Here is a 19,780-nt window from a genome sequence, read left to right as displayed (position 1 = left end):
TCCATATTAGCAACGATGGCCAAATGCAACTGCTGTTCTGGAGGGGCCCAGCTGTGCATACGTTCATCATCTGAAAAAGCCGAGTTCATCTGCCAGATCTCGGGAAAGAGTGCCTCCCCAGGGAGTGCTCCATTGCTCTTTTATTCACCACACTCTGGACACATGACATGTTTTCAAATGGCAAATCCCCCTTTTCCGTATGGGCTATTCATATCAAACGGAAGGCAAGCTTGCAGAATTCGAATTGGCTAATAACTAATTTTATTTAGTGTAATCACAATGTAAAATAAGTCTATAATCATTAGTTTAAAGTTCCGGCAGGGGAGGTTAGAATTTCAGGATGCCAAACGGACAGCAGGCCTGAGAGCCGGCAATGGGAGAATGTGCCCTTCTTACAACGATAATTTGGTCACATAGAGTAAAACAGATGAATCAAATGCCTTAGAAACCATTTTATGTTGTATATGTGGTATGTTTCCAATTATTCTAGTCTAAGTACCTCTACACCTAGAGGCTATTCAAATTTTTTAAAAAATTAGAACACATATGCAATTAAATGTGTTCCAATTAAAAAAATATGGAATGTATACATTCTAATTAGAGGGAGTATGTGACTTTCTATTTGTTCATTCATGCATACATATGGATGAATTAAAATAATTTAAACTATGCTTTTCTATCTGAAGGACTGGGTAAACTTTTTTAGAACAATGAAATTTAATGCTAATTTTAGGTCTGGAAAGAAACAATGATAAAATAGAAGTTTAATTTTTAAAATTAGTATTTGAAAGCAGATTCAAGCAATTATTTTGGACATATAAACATAAAATACACAAAATAAATAAAGTTGATGCTTTAAAATATGATGTTGAATCATCAGTTTTAGTACAACAAAGGAGGATTTGTTAAAATTTCTAAATTTATTAACACAGGATAGTTAACTTCTCATCTTAAATAATAGAAATAATGCATCAGTTACTTCTGTTGATATAGGCCTGTGAAAAGCAGCACGGAGCACATTCGTCCATGTCATTAACCAGAACTCTAATGAACAGTTATCTTCTCCCAATTTATTAGCAGCTGCTCAAAAATGCAGTAATTAATAGTTTCATTTATTTTTGGCAAAGCTGCAAAATGACAAATAGTTTTGTATCTATTGCAAATTAGGTCTCCTTCCCAAATAACAGATGACTCTATGGGGAGCACTGAGCAAACTGAATCCTCCAGCATCTCTGGGTCTTTGGAAGATCAAATAAAGAACAGCTGTAATTGTATTTGTTACATCTGCAACAGAATACAGTGCTGTGTGTCATCATATGGAAATGAGCGAGCTGTGTCAGTGTGAACAGAAATGTTCTTTCCAAACTGAGCGTGTGTGTGTGTGTGTGTGTGTGTGATTGTGAGTTTGTGACTGTGAGTGGTATGTGAGTGTTGAGTGAATGTGTATGAGCGTGTGTGAATATAGAAGTGTATGTGTGAATGTGATGGCATTTGTTTTGATTCTCTGATGAAATCTATTGTCATTTAAAAAATTTTAGACTTTTCACTACTAGTCAGACATGATGACAGCAAAGAGAAAGTATATTTATAAGAAACTAGAGCACACATAATTCCAGGGATTATCAAAGCTTTTCACACTAAGTAGATGAAAAATGTAATGCTCGTAAGAACAACGTAAAATGAATTAATACAGGTTTCTAAAACGCATTTTAAAATGTTTAGTAGAAATTAATAATGGCAATAAAAATGTAAAAATGTTTTTATTTGATTTCAAATTATGTATCAGGCTACTTACTAAGATGATTTAGCCTCTGTGCTTCACAATAGTAAATGGCAAAAATCATGTAAGTAAGGAAGAAGGGCAAATCCCCCCGCAAAGAAACACACCCCCAAAACAGAACCCAACACAAAAGGAAAGACCCTAATGTGATCTACGTAATTCAGCACAATTGCTGTGCACTATCAGTCTTTCTGTATGGATTTTTAGAACAATAAAGCCAATTATTACGCACTAAACATTAAAATGTGTTACGGCCCTGGCCGGTTTGGCTCAGTGGATAGAGCGTCAGCCTGCAGACTGAGGGGTCCCAGGTTCGATTCCGGTCAAGGGCATGTACCTTGGCTGCGGGCACATCCCCAGTGGGGGGTGTGCAGGAGGCAGCTGATCAATGTCTCTCTCTCATTGATGTTTCTAACTCTCTATCTCTCTCCCTTCCTCTGTAAAAAATCAAGAAAATATATTTAAAAAATAAAATGTGTTACAAACATTACACCACTTAATATTGGGCATTGCTCAGTACATGTTGTGCTGCCTTCCAATTGGGGAAGGCCACACTGAACGTTCTGGTCTTAGCAAAGGTTATGCCCCAAGAAACAAGGTGGAATTATTTACTTGTATTTCTAATGAGGTGAAGGCAGAGCAAAAGGATCTGATATTCTTTGGGATAAATATATTGGTTTTATGTTGACTGTCCCGGATGTCCAACTCTGTTTGCTGTTGAAGCATTAGGTCTGTAAGACAGAACTGACATTTTGCTTCGGCAGGTATCTAACGGGTTCTCAGCTGGGTTAGCTCGTACAACATGGTGTTTGAAAGCGATGGTGCCTACGTGGGGATCTGAACATCGTGGCTAACACACCAGCCATGGGGAGCTGTGGGATGCAGCAGTGGCTGCTGAGGTCTGTTATTTTGTTCTGCTCAGGATTATGACAGCCATTTTTATCTAAATGAAAATTCAGTCTTCAGAATCACCACATGTAAACTTTGAAGCTATAGCACCTAAAGCAATAAACTGGGGCAAATTCTTTGCATTAAAGGAAAAAAAAGAACATCGACTCAGTAATTGAAAACGAGCAAGAACCTAGAAGCACTTTTTTAAAAGAATATATTTTCTATATACCTGGTTACATATTATAAGAATAAATAAGTATATTGCTTTCTCATTGGGGTCTAAGTACCATTTACATTTTGGAAACAAATTAACTCTACATTTGAAAATTAAATAGAAAATAATTATTCTAAACCCCGATCTAAAATCCATTAGTTGTGGGAGATAGAAATTTTCCTTTCTTTTAAAATCTTAGTCTTTGTTTTTCATCACCTTGGCATCTTTCTATTCATGGCAATTTAGTAATCCTAAAATATATTCTTATAAACAACGCACAAAATATTTTAAGTCGGCTCTTTAGAACCAAGCCGACCCCCCTCACCACGGGCATGTCACTGGCCTGGGGAACAAGGGCAGGTGCGTCAGAGATCAGAGCGAGCGTGGTTTCGAGTTGCCTACCTGCTGGCCGTCTTCACAGAGCAGTTTTTCTTGTGTCCTCTCTCGGCTCGGCTGTCTCTCAGAAGCTGATGCTGTCCAAAGAGTTAAGACAAAGTTGTAGACACAGAAACGCGTTCATTGTATTATTTTGTGAGCAGAAAAGTGTGCTCATTCACAGGGAACTCTTCCTTCACTTGCATCGCTTGTTTTCCCTACTGACTTCTCATGAACAGAGACTACTGCTGCGGCTGAAGATGCCACCAAGACCCTTGCAAAAATGTCCGTCAGAGCTGGCGATCGGGGGCTTCCCTGAGGGCCCCGAGCTGGAGGTCTAGGACTCAGTTCCAGCCCCGTTCTTGGTTGCGGTCCTGGTGGGAGTCGGGGAACCTCTGCCCACAGCCTCCACCGCTGCACCAACTCGGACCTTTCTGAGGCTTTGCCACCTAGGCCGACGTAAATGACATAATATCATCTTCTCTGTATTTACTGGCCTAACAAGGAAATACACTGAACACATTGTGTTTTCAAAGATATTATTGGCTTTAGAATAGATAACTAGAAGGAATATATACTTGACTGCCATCTCAGAATGCCTCACCATCCACTACCCTCTCACACTTACTTTAACTATTTGAAAAGAAGCAAAAAAGTCAATCCTCTTTACCGTGGGTTCACTCAGAAAATAATTATACAGCTAAAGAGAAGCTGTACCCTGTTAGAAACCAACAGCAACAAAAAGAGAAATCTTAGGAGGAATAACACAGGGCAGAGCGGGTTTCCAATGCCTGCTGTGCCTGTCACACGTCTCCGAGTGGCAGTGACAGGCCTACCACTTACAGGCTGTGTTGACCTCAGGCAGAGGACTTCACCTCCCTAAGTCCCAGTCTCCATCTATAAAACGGAGATAACAGTAATATCTACCTGGAAGGCTGCTCTGTTAAATAAACCACGTGAGACCCGTAGCTCTATGACCATTAGACGTGCTGAGAAAATGGTTCAAACGCGACAATTACAATGACCATTAATGAGCCTGCTTGTCAGTGGGCATTGTCTGACCAGTATCAATGACTTAATGAAAGAACTGCTTTGAACTGTCCTCCGGCATCATTCAGAATCAGTTAGTAGCAGCATTTGGTCTCCTTGGAGAAGGTATGGACCTTAATCAGATCACCAAGAATACAGTTAGATCTTTCCTTCTTTCAGGACTGTCTTCACTAAGTAAGTACATACTAAATTTCTCTTAAATATCGACTTCTTCCAGCCCACAACCACCAACCTGGTCCAGACACCGTTTCCTCTCCCTGGTAACAGCCTCCCAAGCGCCTCCCTGCCCCCAACTCATCCATTCTCCCCCTGCAGCCAGGAATTCCAAACTGAGGTCTGATTCCAGTCTCTCCAGATAAGCCCCACATTCTTGTACAAGGCATTCGAGACCCTTCACGATTCAATTACATTCCTAGATTCGTCATTTACTACACTTCCTCCTCGCCCCCAACCTCACCTCCTTACTTCTACAATATATATCCCAGCCACATGGAACATTTTAGTTTGGGGAGTGGATCATGTTCTTGCTCCTCTTTGGCCCTTTGCTTCCGTTATTCGATCTGCCTGCATAGCCAAGGTCCAGCAACGTGTCTGGATTCTTTTTATTGCTCAGTATATATTTGTTGAATGAATAAATAAATGAGATAAGGAAGTAGGGAGGGAGATCCTGTATCTGATATGTAGCTGAAGCCACATCTCATCATTTACTACCTAGAGAAAAGAGCAACCATTTATCTTAAGTCCATTAATCTGAAAGTGTTTCCATTTCGAAACACTTCGTACCATGGAAACGAAATTGTTTCTGAAAGTTAAAAAAAAAAAAGTTAATTACTTTGGCATTTCTAAGTCTAGTGTCTTTTAAAATATATATATATGTGTATATACAAACCAACATTTGTGACACAGATAGCTAGAGGTGGCGTGATGAAATCTCTCCCTCCACCTTAAATTAATGGTAGTAGTTAACTTTCCTAATTTTAAGATAAAGGACAGATATATGAACTCTATACTTGAGGTTTGTGTTAAATCAGTTAAAACAAAGAACTCAAAATCCCTAACACAATATTCTGAGAGAAGAAGAGAATTCTATAGTTTAGTTTTTAAAAAATGTGACTACAGTGACCAAAATAAGTATTGTGTTTTGGCTACGGGGTTGGCTAGTGCTCAGAGGGACCCCCTTGAGGAACTTAAATGAAACAGCACCTCTGAACTCCAACATCAGGGCTCCTTCTATTAGATTCATATGGGGATTTCTTTCCTTCCTCACATCTTTGGCTTCCACGGGCTTTACTTATAAAAAGGGACAAATATTGGAATTATTTAATACAGTGCACCTGTTCTAGGCATCCATCACAAAACTCTCACTTTATCACTAAAATTATAAATCTGGGTGTAACTGCAAATTTACAATCAAACTCAGGTAAAAAAAGATAGACTTGGATCTTTGGGTCATGAATTTAACAAATTAAGATGGGAACTTATATCTTTTAAGGGGCAACGGTGAAAAAATTAACCGAGTATTGCCAGAATGTAAAAAAAGCATATATTGCCCTAGCCGGTTTGGCTCAGTGGATAGAGCGTCAGCCTGTGGACTGGGGGGGGTCCAAGGTTCGATTCCGGTCATGGGGCATGTACCTTGGTTGCGGGCACATCCCCAGTGGGGGGTGTGCAGGAGGCAGCTGATCGATATTTCTCTCTCGTCGATTTTTCTAACTCTCTATCCCTCTCCCTTCCTCTCTGTAAAAAATCAATAAAATATATTTTTAAAAAGCATGCATTTGTATCTGAAAGAGCCCCAGCAGGTGTATGCCACGCCCCATAGAATGAACACGGGCGGGGGGTGGGGGGGGGGCGCGGGGGGGTCAGGTCAGGAATTCAGGGTCAGAGACAAGAACCCTTGAGCTCTGCTCTGGTGAGCAAGCTTAGACAGGCATTCGGCCTGGAGAAACGTGTTCTTCTTCTTACTGGTAATTGTCCTGTTTCCTTGAACTCCTATCCGTGTCACAAGTGAGGTCCCTTTTCAGGTTCTGACTCAACAGTGTCAACTCTGATTACGGACAGAATTTCTGAATATGGTGCGAAGTGCTTCTTACCTTCCAACTTTCAGATTGCTGGACTTAGGCCAAACGGAGACACAAGCCCCTTATTAGTGACCTGCAGGTGTATATTGAAAAAGGACTCACATAAGAATTACATTAAAATTCATAAGCACAGAGCCTAGTACAATGTGAGGTTCACAAAAGGGATACAATTTTATTTACTTATTTTTTAAATATTTTTATTGATTTCAGAGAGGAAGGAAGAGGGAGAAAGAGATAGAAACATCAGTGATAAGAAAGAATCATCCATTGGCTGGGGATCGAGCCCTCAACTTGGGCATGTGCCATGACTGGGAATCGAACCGTGACCTCCTAGCTCATAGCTCAACTCTCAACCCCTGAGCCACACCGGCTGGGCAAGCAACACAATTTTAAAAGTTGGTGAATGAAACCAGGAAGAGACGTGTTCTTTGGGGATCATGGTTGTTACTCTTATAGACATGGGGCGAGGAGTTGCTGTGGTAACTCATGATATTTTTACAAGATTCTTAAAAGAGTCAAATCCCTAACAGGAAAGGAAGAAGCCAAGAGCAGAATTCTTACTCCACCGCAAACCTCTCTTTACTACCTGATATTCAGAATGCTTGGGGGGTTTCTATTGGCAGCCACTTGTCAGGTAACTCCTCAGATGTCTGCAAAATAACGTCAAGCCTCCTCATAGCCAGCATCTCAGTGTCCTCAGGCTTAAAAAGGAGAACTCAGCAACTTCTAGACTCTGCTCTGACTCAGGAAGCTACATGTTTTCTCTGTGGCCCTTAGAGGGTGTACAGCGCCCTCTGTGGTTTTCCCAAGCAGCTATCATCATCCTGTGGTTATTGTTTCCCGGTCAATACAGTAATGTTTCCAATTATCATTGCCAAGCCCAGCCCCTCTACCCACCGCCCTACTACTTACCAACCCTCAGGAGAAACGATCTCCGTGGATTTGGGGTTTATCGTTCCCATGTACTCCTTACATATCATATTTTTGACCCACTTAAATAATAAGTTTATCATCAATAACGAAAAAAAAAAAAGCTTGGCCACGATGCCAACTCTAAGATATCTATGCTTTATAAAACACATAAAAACTGTAAGCCCTAACCTACCTTAGTGTGCCGCGGAGAACTAACTTTATGTGTAAAGTTAACTAAAGGGAACGTCAGTTCTGGCTAAGTCAACTGATCACTGTACTGCCAGGTGGACGAATAAGAGAGCAAATAAAACACACATCCACAAATATAACATAACGTGTAGGAAACTACTGCCACCTTCTAAAGGGCAAGGACAAAAATATCCTCTTGCTGGCTGATCTCATTTAAATAACCTCAAATTACTTAAACATACGGACTATTTGGTGCCTTAACTTTGCAAAAAAAAACACAAAGATGAACCCCAGAGTCTTTTCACAGAGGAGACAGGTGTGACTGCGGACGGTGGCAGTGGGGGAACTCATTGCTCACCGAGGCTCGTTCATGTGGTCTGTGTATTAAGTGAGGACACAATTAATTCCTCTTAAGCTGAGATTTATATATTTTTCTCGTAAAGCTCACCTACCGCCCTGAAGGGAAACAGTTAAGTATTTGAAGGAGACCAAGCAGCTTCCTTTGGATGGGAATGGTCCTTACCTGGCCGTGCTCGGTCCGGGCCCCAGGGCTGAACCAGTGGCTGCGGAGGAGAGAGGAGAGGGGTTAGCACGAACCTGACCCAAGCGCGTGGTCCCCCGCCACCAGGCTGCAGGCTGTGGGAAATGTATGCGCCGCCAGCCACGGCGCCTGAAATAGGCTTTATTCTAATGGATAGTTCATGTAATTCTAGACTTACAGCAATTTGGACAGAAATGTAAGAGTGCTCACAACCCAGTAATTTTCAATTTAATAAGCAAACTCAGTTAGAATTAAATTTCCATTTAATTATGTTAACATAAACTGCTGGGACTGTATTCATTTTATGAATCAATTCTGGTTGTAAAATCTACAAATGCTATCATTTACCACAACTTAATTATGGCATCATTACAACAAATGATGACCTCTGGATTGGTGGGAGTCTTAAAAAACATTAAAAAATAAAAAAGAATCTGACATCGCCCGGCTATGCTCCACAAAGCCCTTGATGTGGATTTGGGAGCATCAGCTGAATGTACCTGAACCCATTCGTTCCAGGCTCATGACACCACCAGCCAGGAAATGTTAGCTGTGCGCTGGGTACCAGGCTCAAGGTCACACATGGGTTATCATATCCCAACCTCACCACCTTCCGTGGTCCCCAAGCTCGGTCCCCCCCGTGGTACAAGGCCAGTGTGGGCATGTCCAGGGACAGAGCTTGACATTCAGGAAATCAAATTCATCCCGCCTCCCTTACAGTACAGGGAGGCTTAAACGGGACCAAGAATCTGGCACAGAATAGTGGCTTCAATACTAATTTTCTTCCCCACTGTACACAGTGAGCAGAGTAATAGGCGAACTTTCATTCAGGGAATTTTTATCCCTAAATGTCATCAGAGACGCCAAAACCTGTGGGTAATATTTATCAGTCACCCCCGCCCCCCGCCCACCGAAAGGTGGAACATTCTAGCAAATATGAAATAGATGCTGAAGACATTTGTTTCTTTAACTGACTTTTGGTGGAAGACAGTGTTTGGCGTTAGAACAATCACATTACGTATAAATTGGGGATGTGATATTGCCGTGACTGCCTCAGAGAAGCAGTAAACACACTGAGGAGAGTGGCCCTTATGAAAAGACTGAAAAGGAAAATGCACTATCCAAAGAAAGCATCATCGTCATCATTATCTTGAAATGTTTATACCTAGTTTAATAACCGTTCTGCATTTTACATAAGGATGTTGTGAAAATGGCTGCTATGAGAAAGGACTGTTATTACCCTTATTCCTTAACTAAAAATTAAGACATATGCAAGCTAAACGACTCACCCAAGGGAATCCCAGTAAATCAGAGGAGGAACTGATCCCATTTATCGATGTATCGCAACATAAAGTTCAAGCCACTCTCACTATATAGCAGTAGATGCTACATTTCAAAGTGTAATAGTATTCCCAGTGAACATAACCTATGATCCAGGCAAATCTGGCTTTAAGCAAACTCCATATTTACACAAAAGGTAAAATAAAGGGTATTTGCTTTATAAAGGAATTCATCATAGGATTATAAGTAGATATATCCATGTGCATTTAAAGTAAGTGTCATTGTACATACAGCCCCTCAGGTAAATATCCCACACCTTACAAAGCAGTGCCTTAAAATGAAATACACAATGTCCTGTTTTACATTCACATTTTCACCTCTCCATTCACTCAGTAATGCTTCCTGTCTGCCCGGCACTGTGCCATGGGTGACAGGTGAGAGAGAGATACAGACCTGTCTCCCCTCAGAGTTTTCACAGTTGTTACCAAAGGCATCTATGGTTTAAAAAACTCTAAATCTACTGGCTAGAGTTTTGGGTTTATATCAGAACTGAAAATTAAAGATAAAATGTACCAGTCTTTTGGTTGTCATTCTGAGATAATAAATGCTTTACTCTGCTTCCCCTCCTCCCTTCTGTTCAAGGGATAATAGAAAGGTCTTATCCTATATAACAAAAGCCTAATATGCTAATTTTCCAGTCATCTGTTCAACCAATCAAAGCATAATATGCTAATGATATGCTAAGGCTGCTCAACCACTCGCTATGACGTGCACTGATCACCAGGGGGGCAGACAGTCGACCAGTTGACCAGTCACTATGATGTGCACTGACCACCAGGGGGCAGACAGTCGACCAGTTGACCAATTGCTATGACGTGCACTAACCACCAGGGGGCAGACGCTCCAAGTGGTAGGTTAGCTTGCTGCTGGGGTCTGGCCTACTGGGGCTGAGTGAGATGGGTCGGACACACCCTGGAGCCCTCCCGTGGTCCCTCCCCGGCTGGCCAACTTCCTGCATCCCTCCTTGGCCCTGAACATGCACCGGTGGGGTCCCTTGGCCTGGCCTATGCCCTCCTGCAATCCGGCTGAGGGCCCCCCACCCCCAGTGCATGAATTTCATGCACTAAGCCTCTAGTACAGCGGTTCTCAACCTGTGGGTTGTGACCCCTTTGGCGGTCAAACCACCCTTTCACAGGGGTCACCTAAGACCATCCTGTATATCAGATGTTTACATTACAATTCATAACAGTAGCAACATTACAGTTATGAAGTAGCAATGAAAATAATTTTATGGTTGGGTCACAACATGAGGAACTATATTTAAAGGGCCAGAAGGTTGAGAACCACTGTTCTAGTAGAATCATAAAAATGAAGGAAATAAGCTATTAAAATGAATAGCTATATAAAATTATATCTATATAAATAACATTTTATATCACATAAATTATACTTATATTAATCTATATAAAATAAGCTATATCTGAACTATAAATTTTATATTTATTAAAGAATGGATTTAAAAAATAGAATCCAATGGGTCCTAATATGATTGGCTGCCAGAAAAAATTCAATAATTCATGTCTTTCCATACTTTATGGCCTTTCTCAAGTTCAACCAACTCCACAGGAGACATATGGGACTGAGCCAAAGTATATAATGTATTTCAGCTCTTCCAACAGATGTATTTAGAAAAAGAATTAGCACCTAGAAATTTACCCAATAATTCATCCAAGTCAAAGCTCAGTTACTTAGTTTTTTGAATTATGTAGTGAATGAGTCTCTTCCTTTTGTTGCTAAATGGAAATACATTACGGTCCCTCACAGCTGATGCTGGACAGGAGTGGAGCGCGGAGAAGTCAGGAGAAAAAGTCACTTAGTCCTCATGTTAGCAAGTCAGACAGAATGGAGAAGAGCTTGATGCTACTTCATGTAACAGAATTTAAATGTTTCCAGATAACACGTGTTTCCAATTCCACCACAAAGAAAAGGACTGTACTAAAAACCGTTATTTAAATTTCTCCATGGGACGCATTGAAATGGTGGTTGCCCCCCTGTCACGGGTCTATGATATTGACTCTTTCTTAAGATAGAACCAAATTAAACCGCCTTCACCAGCAATGGCTACCAGTTTCCACAAAGACGCAGAACACCAACAAGGAGATTACACTCAGCGGACAGTCAGCGGGCACTCACTCGTGGTGGTGAGAATCCGGGGAGAAGTGAACCATCCTCTTGTTACTAACTGGGCCCGCAGCGGTCCCCTGCAAGGAGAATTCAAACAGGAAACAGTCACAGGTGCGTTTCTAGAAAGACAGGGATGAATAGAGACAGGTCCACCTGAGGACACCCGCTCTAGAGTGGACAATCTGATAAGTCTCAACATCTAAACAAAATCTCACAGAGCAAAGGGCATTCCCAAGACCAATGTCTTTGTCATTCATTTCTAAATACAAAACTTTCTAAAGCTTTCCCACAAAGTTAGGAATTATCTGTGTATTTACATACAACAAAACGTAACTGCACCTAAAAACAATATTTTATTTGTATACTTCTAAAAAGTTTTACAAATCTGATAAAGAACGAAAGGTTCAAAAGCATTTTCATAATGAAACCTACACCCATGGAAAAATAAATTCACAACTCTCCTGACAGAAGGCTCTCAAAGAGAGCATCAGCAACACCATGCAAGAATGAACCCACCATGACAATCAACAAGACAGAAACTTACATCAAAAGGCCCTGCTATACTCCGAGGTAATAAAAATGCAATACCCCTGTAACTACACAAGTGCCATTTAGAGTATAGACTTAAAAAAAGGCATGCTGAGGGGGGGAAAAACCCACACTAACATTTTCAAATATGTTCTTCTTCTTGGATCACTTGGGTAACAAGGACGCCGGCGTACCGTCGGCAATCCCAAGAAATGCAAATATTGCAAACGTGCTCGGTCAAGGACACTAACAACAACCCTGAGGTCCGAGCACCGCCGGTCAACATGTGGCTCCTCTCCAGGCCTCCATCCCGCATTCGTCTCCAAATGCGGTTTTCACGCTCCTCCAGCGGGTATCCCTGGGATGCCGTAATCCATTCTCCGCACTGTGACTGCCAGAAAAGCCGGCCGGGCCCATGTCATGCTTTGTTAAGGGTTCATGATCACATTATCTCCTGGTGGACCTGACACTTTTATTCAGTTTACAGTGTGTTCTATGTACAGGCAACTTATTTCCTTTGCCAGGGCTGCTGACAACCTTTTCCACACTGTATTAATCTTGTTTACTGACTTTATCTTGGTACAAATATCAGAAAACTGAACTTTTTATCTCAGAGAAAGAATAAACAGCGTGTTGACAGAAGCAGAAGCTATTTTCGGGGCTAAAATTGCTTGTTTACCTGAAGCTATACGTATGGAAAAAAATGTTTAGAGTCCTGCACGGGCTTGAAATACATAATCTAAAATTTAATAAATGGAGAAATTTCACATGCACCCATGTGATAAACTGCCTGATGTAAACAATGCAACTGAACACAATAAAACAGAATCTATAACTAATTTACCCTCAAATACAAATGTAAGCTTTCAACCTGATCAGAAATAATCAGAGTACGTATTTCTCAGAAATCAGACTTATATATAAAGCATAAGCTCAATCCAATTGCTGCAAATAACCCAGGAAAGATTTATAGTTGCCAATGTGAATATTTAAATGACTTTGCATGATCTACCTAGTACATGGTGCTTTAAAAAAAAATAGAAGCAAATATCCTGTCCTATTATTTCAAGCCAATTTTTGTTTTACTTTTAAAGATGTGCAAACAGGTACAGTTTCAATTTTTTTTTTAAGTGAAATTAAGCAACAGTGAAATCCATCCATGATGTCTTCTCAGGGTCAATGTCACTGGCCAGCCTCAGGGGTACAGAGTTCTTACAGTGGGAACCTTGTGCCACTTCAGTCACAAGACGCCCTTTCTGAAAACCTGACAAATGACTTTAATAGAGATTTCAGCTTGTGGGAAGTAGCACGATGCTGGAGTGCCAGTACATTTTAAACTTGAAAGCATGTACTTACGGTGATGGCTTATTAGTGGATATTTCACAGTATTAGAAAAGGTCAAGAAACATACTTACAGAATTCTTTCTAAAAATTTACAATTGAGGGTAGGAGAATAATCTTTATAAAAATACAATGAAGCAATTTTAAACATCAGATCAAAGTGTTCACTTGTAGCAAATAATCAAGTATGGTCACTATTTTATTTCCCCCAAAATATGCCCCCCAGTCATTCCAGAAACGTCTCAGAAAGAAATCACAAATTATAAAAATCATATCTGTTTAAATAGCCAATACAATATTCACATGTAAACATTTCATTACCAATATTCACATGGTAAAGTTTATCTGTTAGAAAACGTAGCTTTCATCCCACAAGATTAGGTAGGGAACAGGTAGTCTGTCCATGAGAAGGAGTCTCTCCACAATCCAATTCTTGTTATTTGTTAAAACACTGGAGACAATCATTTATATAATTAGCTAATATTTACTGATGATAATCTTAGACATCACACTGTGTGCCCTGAATTCTTATGATTCCTTTGTTAAATATTACGACATCAATAGTGACTACAATGCTAAATAAAGTACGTATATTTCTTTTCATTACCTATGTTTATTACACAAATTATTAAATAGAAAAACAAACATACCTCAAAGCTAGAAAGGGATGGATGGTCTCTAGATAACATAATGTTTAGGTCAACTTCCAGCCTTTTTAGATGGTGAAATAAACTGTAATGCTAAAAGACCATCTGGGTCTTAAGTTTTTGCTATTGTTATTTACAATCAAGTTATCAACCTTAGAAAGTAGGAATGTAGTAGTGATAGATGAAAATTTAATAACCAGTGTACAAGTACCATAAAAATTCATAAAGTCCATAAGTACCAATGTGGGAAATTTAGCTATATGATATAAATAATAACTTTTTTCAATTTTATTAGAGACATTAAAAGCAATTTCTTATTCTTTCTAGCACTAAATTATTAACACTAATTTCAGGATTTTCATCAAAAGATAAACAGAACAGTTGCCTTTATCTCACTTTCACTTTATAATTATTGAATCCACTGCATCCCATCCTATTCTTCTACAATTAGATAGTCGAATATCTGACTTCCCAAATCAGGCACCTGAACCCCAACAGACTTCTGGGATTAGTAAAGAGCTTCTTCAATATGGGGGTACTCCGCTCATATTCTTCTTCAATATGAGGATACTCCACTCATATTCTTCCTCAATATGGGGGATATTCCACTCATATTCTTCAATAGGGGCGATTCTGTACTCATATTCTTCAATATGGGGATACTCCACTCATATTCTTTCTCAATATGGGGGTACTCCGCTCATATTCTTCTTCAATATGGGGATACTCCACTCATATTCTTCCTCAATGTGGGGGATATTCCACTCATATTCTTCTTCAATATGGGGGATACTCTACTCATATTCTTCTTCAATATAAGAATACTCCACTCATATTCTTCTTCAATATGAGAATACTCCACTCATATTCTTCTTCAATATGAGAATACTCCACTCGTATTTTTCTTCAATATGGGGCTACTCCACTCATATTCTTCAATATGGGTGATTCTCTACTCATATTCTTCAACATGGGGGATATTCCATTCATATTCTTCTTCAATATGGGCGATTCTCTACTCATATTATTCTTTAATATGGGGATACTCTACTCATATTCTTCTTCAACATGGGGGATATTGCATTCATATTCTTCTTCAATATGAGAGATACTCTACTCATATTCTTCTTCAATATGGGTGATTCTCTACTCATATTCTTCTTTAATATGGGGGATATTCCACTCATATTCTTTAATATGGGGGATACTCTACTCATATTCTTCTTCAATATGGGGATACTCCACTCATATTCTCAACAATTAAGATTCCCTCTGTGAACTAATTAAGTGCTGTGTTTCCATATATTTGCCAGAAGCCATCCTCCTTCTTCTCTTCAACTCTGTTCTCGTTTCCATTTGCATTTCATCCTGCTTCGGTGTCCACACTGATGAACACTCGGCAGCGGCTGCCACTCAGCAGGGAGCTTTCAGTTTTGGAGGCCTGGACCTCCAGGCCGGAGGGAGACAGGCCCGAGCCCTGCCAGGTTGCCAAGCCCCACAGTCCCCGGCTCCTGGGGGGACCATCATTCATTTGACTCCATTCCTTTGAAGAGAGAAACCAGCCTTTAAAGTTTAGCGGGCTCCGCAATGAAGGCCCCCTGGTGCCTTCGACAAACGTGTCAGTCAAACGCAAGTGACAGATATGAAGGAAAACAACTCAAAGGAAACAGGCTTAAAAATAGGACTTTCAACCCTGGGGCTGGGAGCAAGGGGAGGAGAGCAGAGGCGGAGAAACTGGAGTTGCTGGGCTGCCTGCACACAGATCACCATTAAAGCCTGAGAAGGTAATCGGATAAATATTTTGCAGTAAATGATAATTAATAACCGCTAAAATGAATGCGTGAAATAGTTACCTTTTTAACCTCATACACAAGTAGAAAGATTTCACTAAAGTATTACAAATGAGGGCCCCTGAGTTTTATAAGTTGGTGAAAAGGTACTGTTATGTGGTAGCTGGGAGAATGAATGAAGTATTTTCCATGTCATCTATTCCCACATATAATATTGCAGAATGGTCACAATTCACAACAGGCACAAATCTCTATGGGGATGTTCAAGAAAATAACAGTAGAATTCCCTTTAAAGCAACATACAAAAACGTAAAAATTCCTTTAGAATTACTGTTAAGGCAAATGCAAAAAAACCAACGACTCAGGGAGCATAAAGGGGTCCCACTTATGAGATTACAGGGAAACGAAGCAGGTATCTGATGTAGGGGAACAAGGAGACAGAACCCGCTCCAAGCAGGGAGGCGCATGCACTCTCCCAGCCCAGTCCATCGGAATCAGCTCGCCAAACCCGACTCTGCTGTCCACCTGTCCACGTGACAGTTTCCCATTCCAGAGCCGTCCAGGCTCGACCCTGGGAGTCAAATTAAAACTAGCAAGAAACGCACGCAAAGCACTTCCTAGTCTGATCCCTGCTTTCCAACGCAATCCTTCTCTCTACTCTAGCTCCTTAGGCAGTAACTCTCCTTGTTCCAAAGCCAAAACGGCTCCACTTGGTACAATTCAGCAGGTGCTTACTAGTTACCTACTGTGTGAGTAAAATTACGTTCTAATTTACTATATAACAAGTAGTATATGGTAATAGGGGTCATTTTGGTTACACTTACATTGAAGTAATCTTTCTTTTTAAAAATATGTTTTTTCTTGCTTTCAGAGAGAAGAAGGGAGAGGGAGAGAGAGATAGAAACATCCATGATGGCCCTAACCGGTTTGGCTCAGTGGATAGAGCGTCGGCCTGCGGACTCAAGGGTCCCAGGTTCGATTCCGGTCAAGGGCACGTACCTTGGTTGCAGGCACGTCCCCAGTAGGGGGTGTGCAGGAGGCAGCTGATCGATGTTTCTCTCTCATCGATGTTTCTAACTCTCTATCCCTCTCCCTTCCTCTGTGTAAAAAATCAATAAAATATATTTTTTTAAAAAAGAAAGAAACATCCACGATGAGGGGGAATCATTGATCGGCTGCCTCCTGCACGCCCCCTAATGGGGGTCGAGCCTAAAACCCGGGCATGTGCCCTGACAGGGAATCGAATGGTGACCTCCTGGTTCATAGGTTCATGCTCACCCACTGATCCACATCAGCCAGGCTTAAACTTTTTGATGTCATGATAAAGTTTTATGTTAAGGGACCCCTCTAATTCCAAGGTATTATTTTAAGAATAAAATATCAGTAAAGAATTCACGTAGAAATTCGTACTTTAACTTCTTTTGTCTAGATCTCTATTAAAGTAAAATGTGGGTTTACACAGTGCACCAGGGACAATCCCCTCACCAGCTTCAAGAGACTGTCCTAGGTGCCTGCAGCGTGATGGTGTGACACCAGGGAAGGGCCACCGTAAATCCTCACTTCTCAGGAGTTTTGGCGTCAGACAGCGTCCTCCTAGAACAGTGATGGCGAACCTTTTGAGCTCAGCGTGTCAGCATTTTGAAAAACCCTAACTTAACTCTGGTGCCGTGTCACATATAGAAATTTTTTGATATTTGCAACCATAGTAAAACAAAGATTTATATTTTTGATATTTATTTTATATATTTAAATGCCATTTAACAAAGAAAAACCAACCAAAAAAATGAGTTCGCGTGTCACCTCTGACACGCGTGTCATAGGTTCGCCATCACTGGCCTAGAAGGAATATTCAGGAAGACGATCATTTCTAAGGACAAGTGAATTTCCTGAGATTCCAAAAACGGTCCCACTAAATGACTAAATTTATACCCTGTAAGTTGGTTTTCCAACTAAGAAAATGCCTCAGTGTTTGGAATTTTCTAAAATCGAATAACATTACAGAAAAGTATACAAAGTTTCCATCATCATTCCTATTTTTTTTAATATACCAATATTGACCAGCAATCTTGCTCTTATCAGCGGAGCTCACACTGGTAAGACTTTGAGGGAAAAAAACCTCTTCCTAGGATCTATGCGGCATCTTATATTCATGGCCTTCGTGTTATCTAAATTATGCTGAAGTGGATATAACACAGGAGGTGAATCTGATGATTTTTAACCTGAGTCAAGGTTAAGGGCTCCAAATTGTGCAGTTATATGTTTATTAAGCATTCTTTAATCACACCGTGGAGGGATGTAAGCATAAATGAACCAACAACAAAAAGTGTGATAATGACCACTATGGCCATCAAGAATGCATGTAGTTAGTAGAAATATTATTGTCATTAATGATAACGACACTGCTATTCTTTATAGCTCTAGCCTACCTATAAGGAGTGTTCACAGGCAAGGTGGCTACAGTGCACAGACAATGACTCTCAAATACTAGATGCAGAAACTGACGCTCCCTGGAGTGAGGGCATGTGCCCGGATCACAGCACTGCACCGAGCTGGACTTGAATCTCAGTTGTCCTGCTCATAGCCCACTACTCTCCAGAGACAATTACACTGATCACATGTGTTCTGTGTTTGGGGACCGGCCCCAGGAGATGCAGGCTGAATCTCCCTTATCATAGTTTCACTCTCATGGACCAAAAATAATTACAGGAAAATTCCAGAAATAAGCAATTCATAAATTTTAAATCGCGCCCCGATCTGAGCAGCGGAAGGAAATCTGGGGTTGACCCGTCCAGAATAGGCATGAGTCACCATCCCTTTGCCCTTTGGATGGGCTGTCGGGGTCTGAGTGCTTGTGTTCAGTCCCTCTTACAGCAGCCTAAGCTACATGCCCACACCTACGTCACCACGCCCACATCACTCCCGCCCTATGCTCATCACGCGCCCTTATGTATCATCTCACATCATCACAATAGGAAGGGTGAGTACAGGACAGTAAGGTATTGAAAAAGAGGCCACATTCACATAACTTTTATCACAGTGTATTATAATTGCTCAATTTTACTATTAGTGGTTGTTGTCAATCTCACCCTGTGCATAATTTATAATTTAAACTTTATCATAGGTAGGGATGTACAGTATGTATTGGGTTTGGTACTATCTGCGGGTTCAGGCACCCACCGAGGGTCTTAGAACATGTCCCCTGAGGATGGGGGGGTGGGGGGGCGACTTTATGCTCCCGGGAGATCTCCAGCCTAGAACACTGTGCTGCTTCCCTGTGACCCTAGGGTGGCCCTGGGCGGTGGTAAGCATAGCGAGCTGGTGGCTCAAACAGGGCTGTCAGCCTGTGTTAGGGACACACTGAGGAGAATGACCGATGGCTCCGCTATTTGTCATTGAGGCCGAAGCAGTGAAACACGGAAAAACTGAGCCAGAGAGGAGTCCACGTGTTCCTAATGCGAGTACGGGCAGGATCTTGAACATTAGCGAACGCGGGCCATGTTTTCCTTTAGAAGCAGGCATCCGTGCCCATGTGAGATTACACCTTATACCAGAAGGGTTTCCTCAAGAACCAAAAAGAAAGAAATCAGAGGGAATGGAGCCCAGCGAGCACAGGGCTCTCTCTCCTGTCGCCTGGGGATTAGCCTTCGCAGCAGGAGTCCTGCGTGGCCACGGGAAGATGCTCACCTTGCAGCTGCCGGGCTCCGGGAAGCAGCCAGTGAAGACAGACGGGGGGTCTGGAGTGGCCTTAGGACATTCTCACGTGACAGTAGCTCACATCTTTCTCTCAAAGAATCGTCCAAATGCAAAGGGGACTAAACTGGTGACGGTTTAGAAATATGCAGACACATACATGCAACATCACAGTAACAATGGTGTTTTTCATCTAAGAGTAAACAATGTGATTTTTTAAATCTTCAAACAGTTGTTTTCCCAGGTAAAATAAGTCAGCATTAATAATGAAGAATTTAGAATTATT

At 41.1% G+C, this 19,780-nt stretch overlaps 1 protein-coding gene across 1 annotated transcript in view; it reads right to left on the bottom strand.

Annotated features, from left to right (window-relative positions):
* The window catches only part of GPATCH2 (G-patch domain containing 2), a 90,717-nt gene that overhangs the window by 22,338 nt on the left and 48,599 nt on the right, over nt 1-19,780 (bottom strand). Inside the window, exons 6-8 of the mRNA XM_070401139.1 lie at nt 11,508-11,575; nt 8,016-8,055; nt 3,288-3,358 (exon numbers count right to left, since the gene is read on the bottom strand). Coding sequence (XP_070257240.1) covers nt 3,288-3,358; nt 8,016-8,055; nt 11,508-11,575 — 179 coding nt within the window. The remainder of the gene's footprint in view (nt 1-3,287; nt 3,359-8,015; nt 8,056-11,507; nt 11,576-19,780) is intronic.

This window comes from Myotis yumanensis, unplaced genomic scaffold (genome assembly GCF_028538775.1).
Source record: "Myotis yumanensis isolate MYYU_CA2020_CCGP unplaced genomic scaffold, mMyoYum1.0.hap1 SCAF_22, whole genome shotgun sequence".
Taxonomy (NCBI): domain Eukaryota; kingdom Metazoa; phylum Chordata; class Mammalia; order Chiroptera; family Vespertilionidae; genus Myotis; species Myotis yumanensis.
This window is presented reverse-complemented; position numbering and strand designations above follow the sequence as displayed.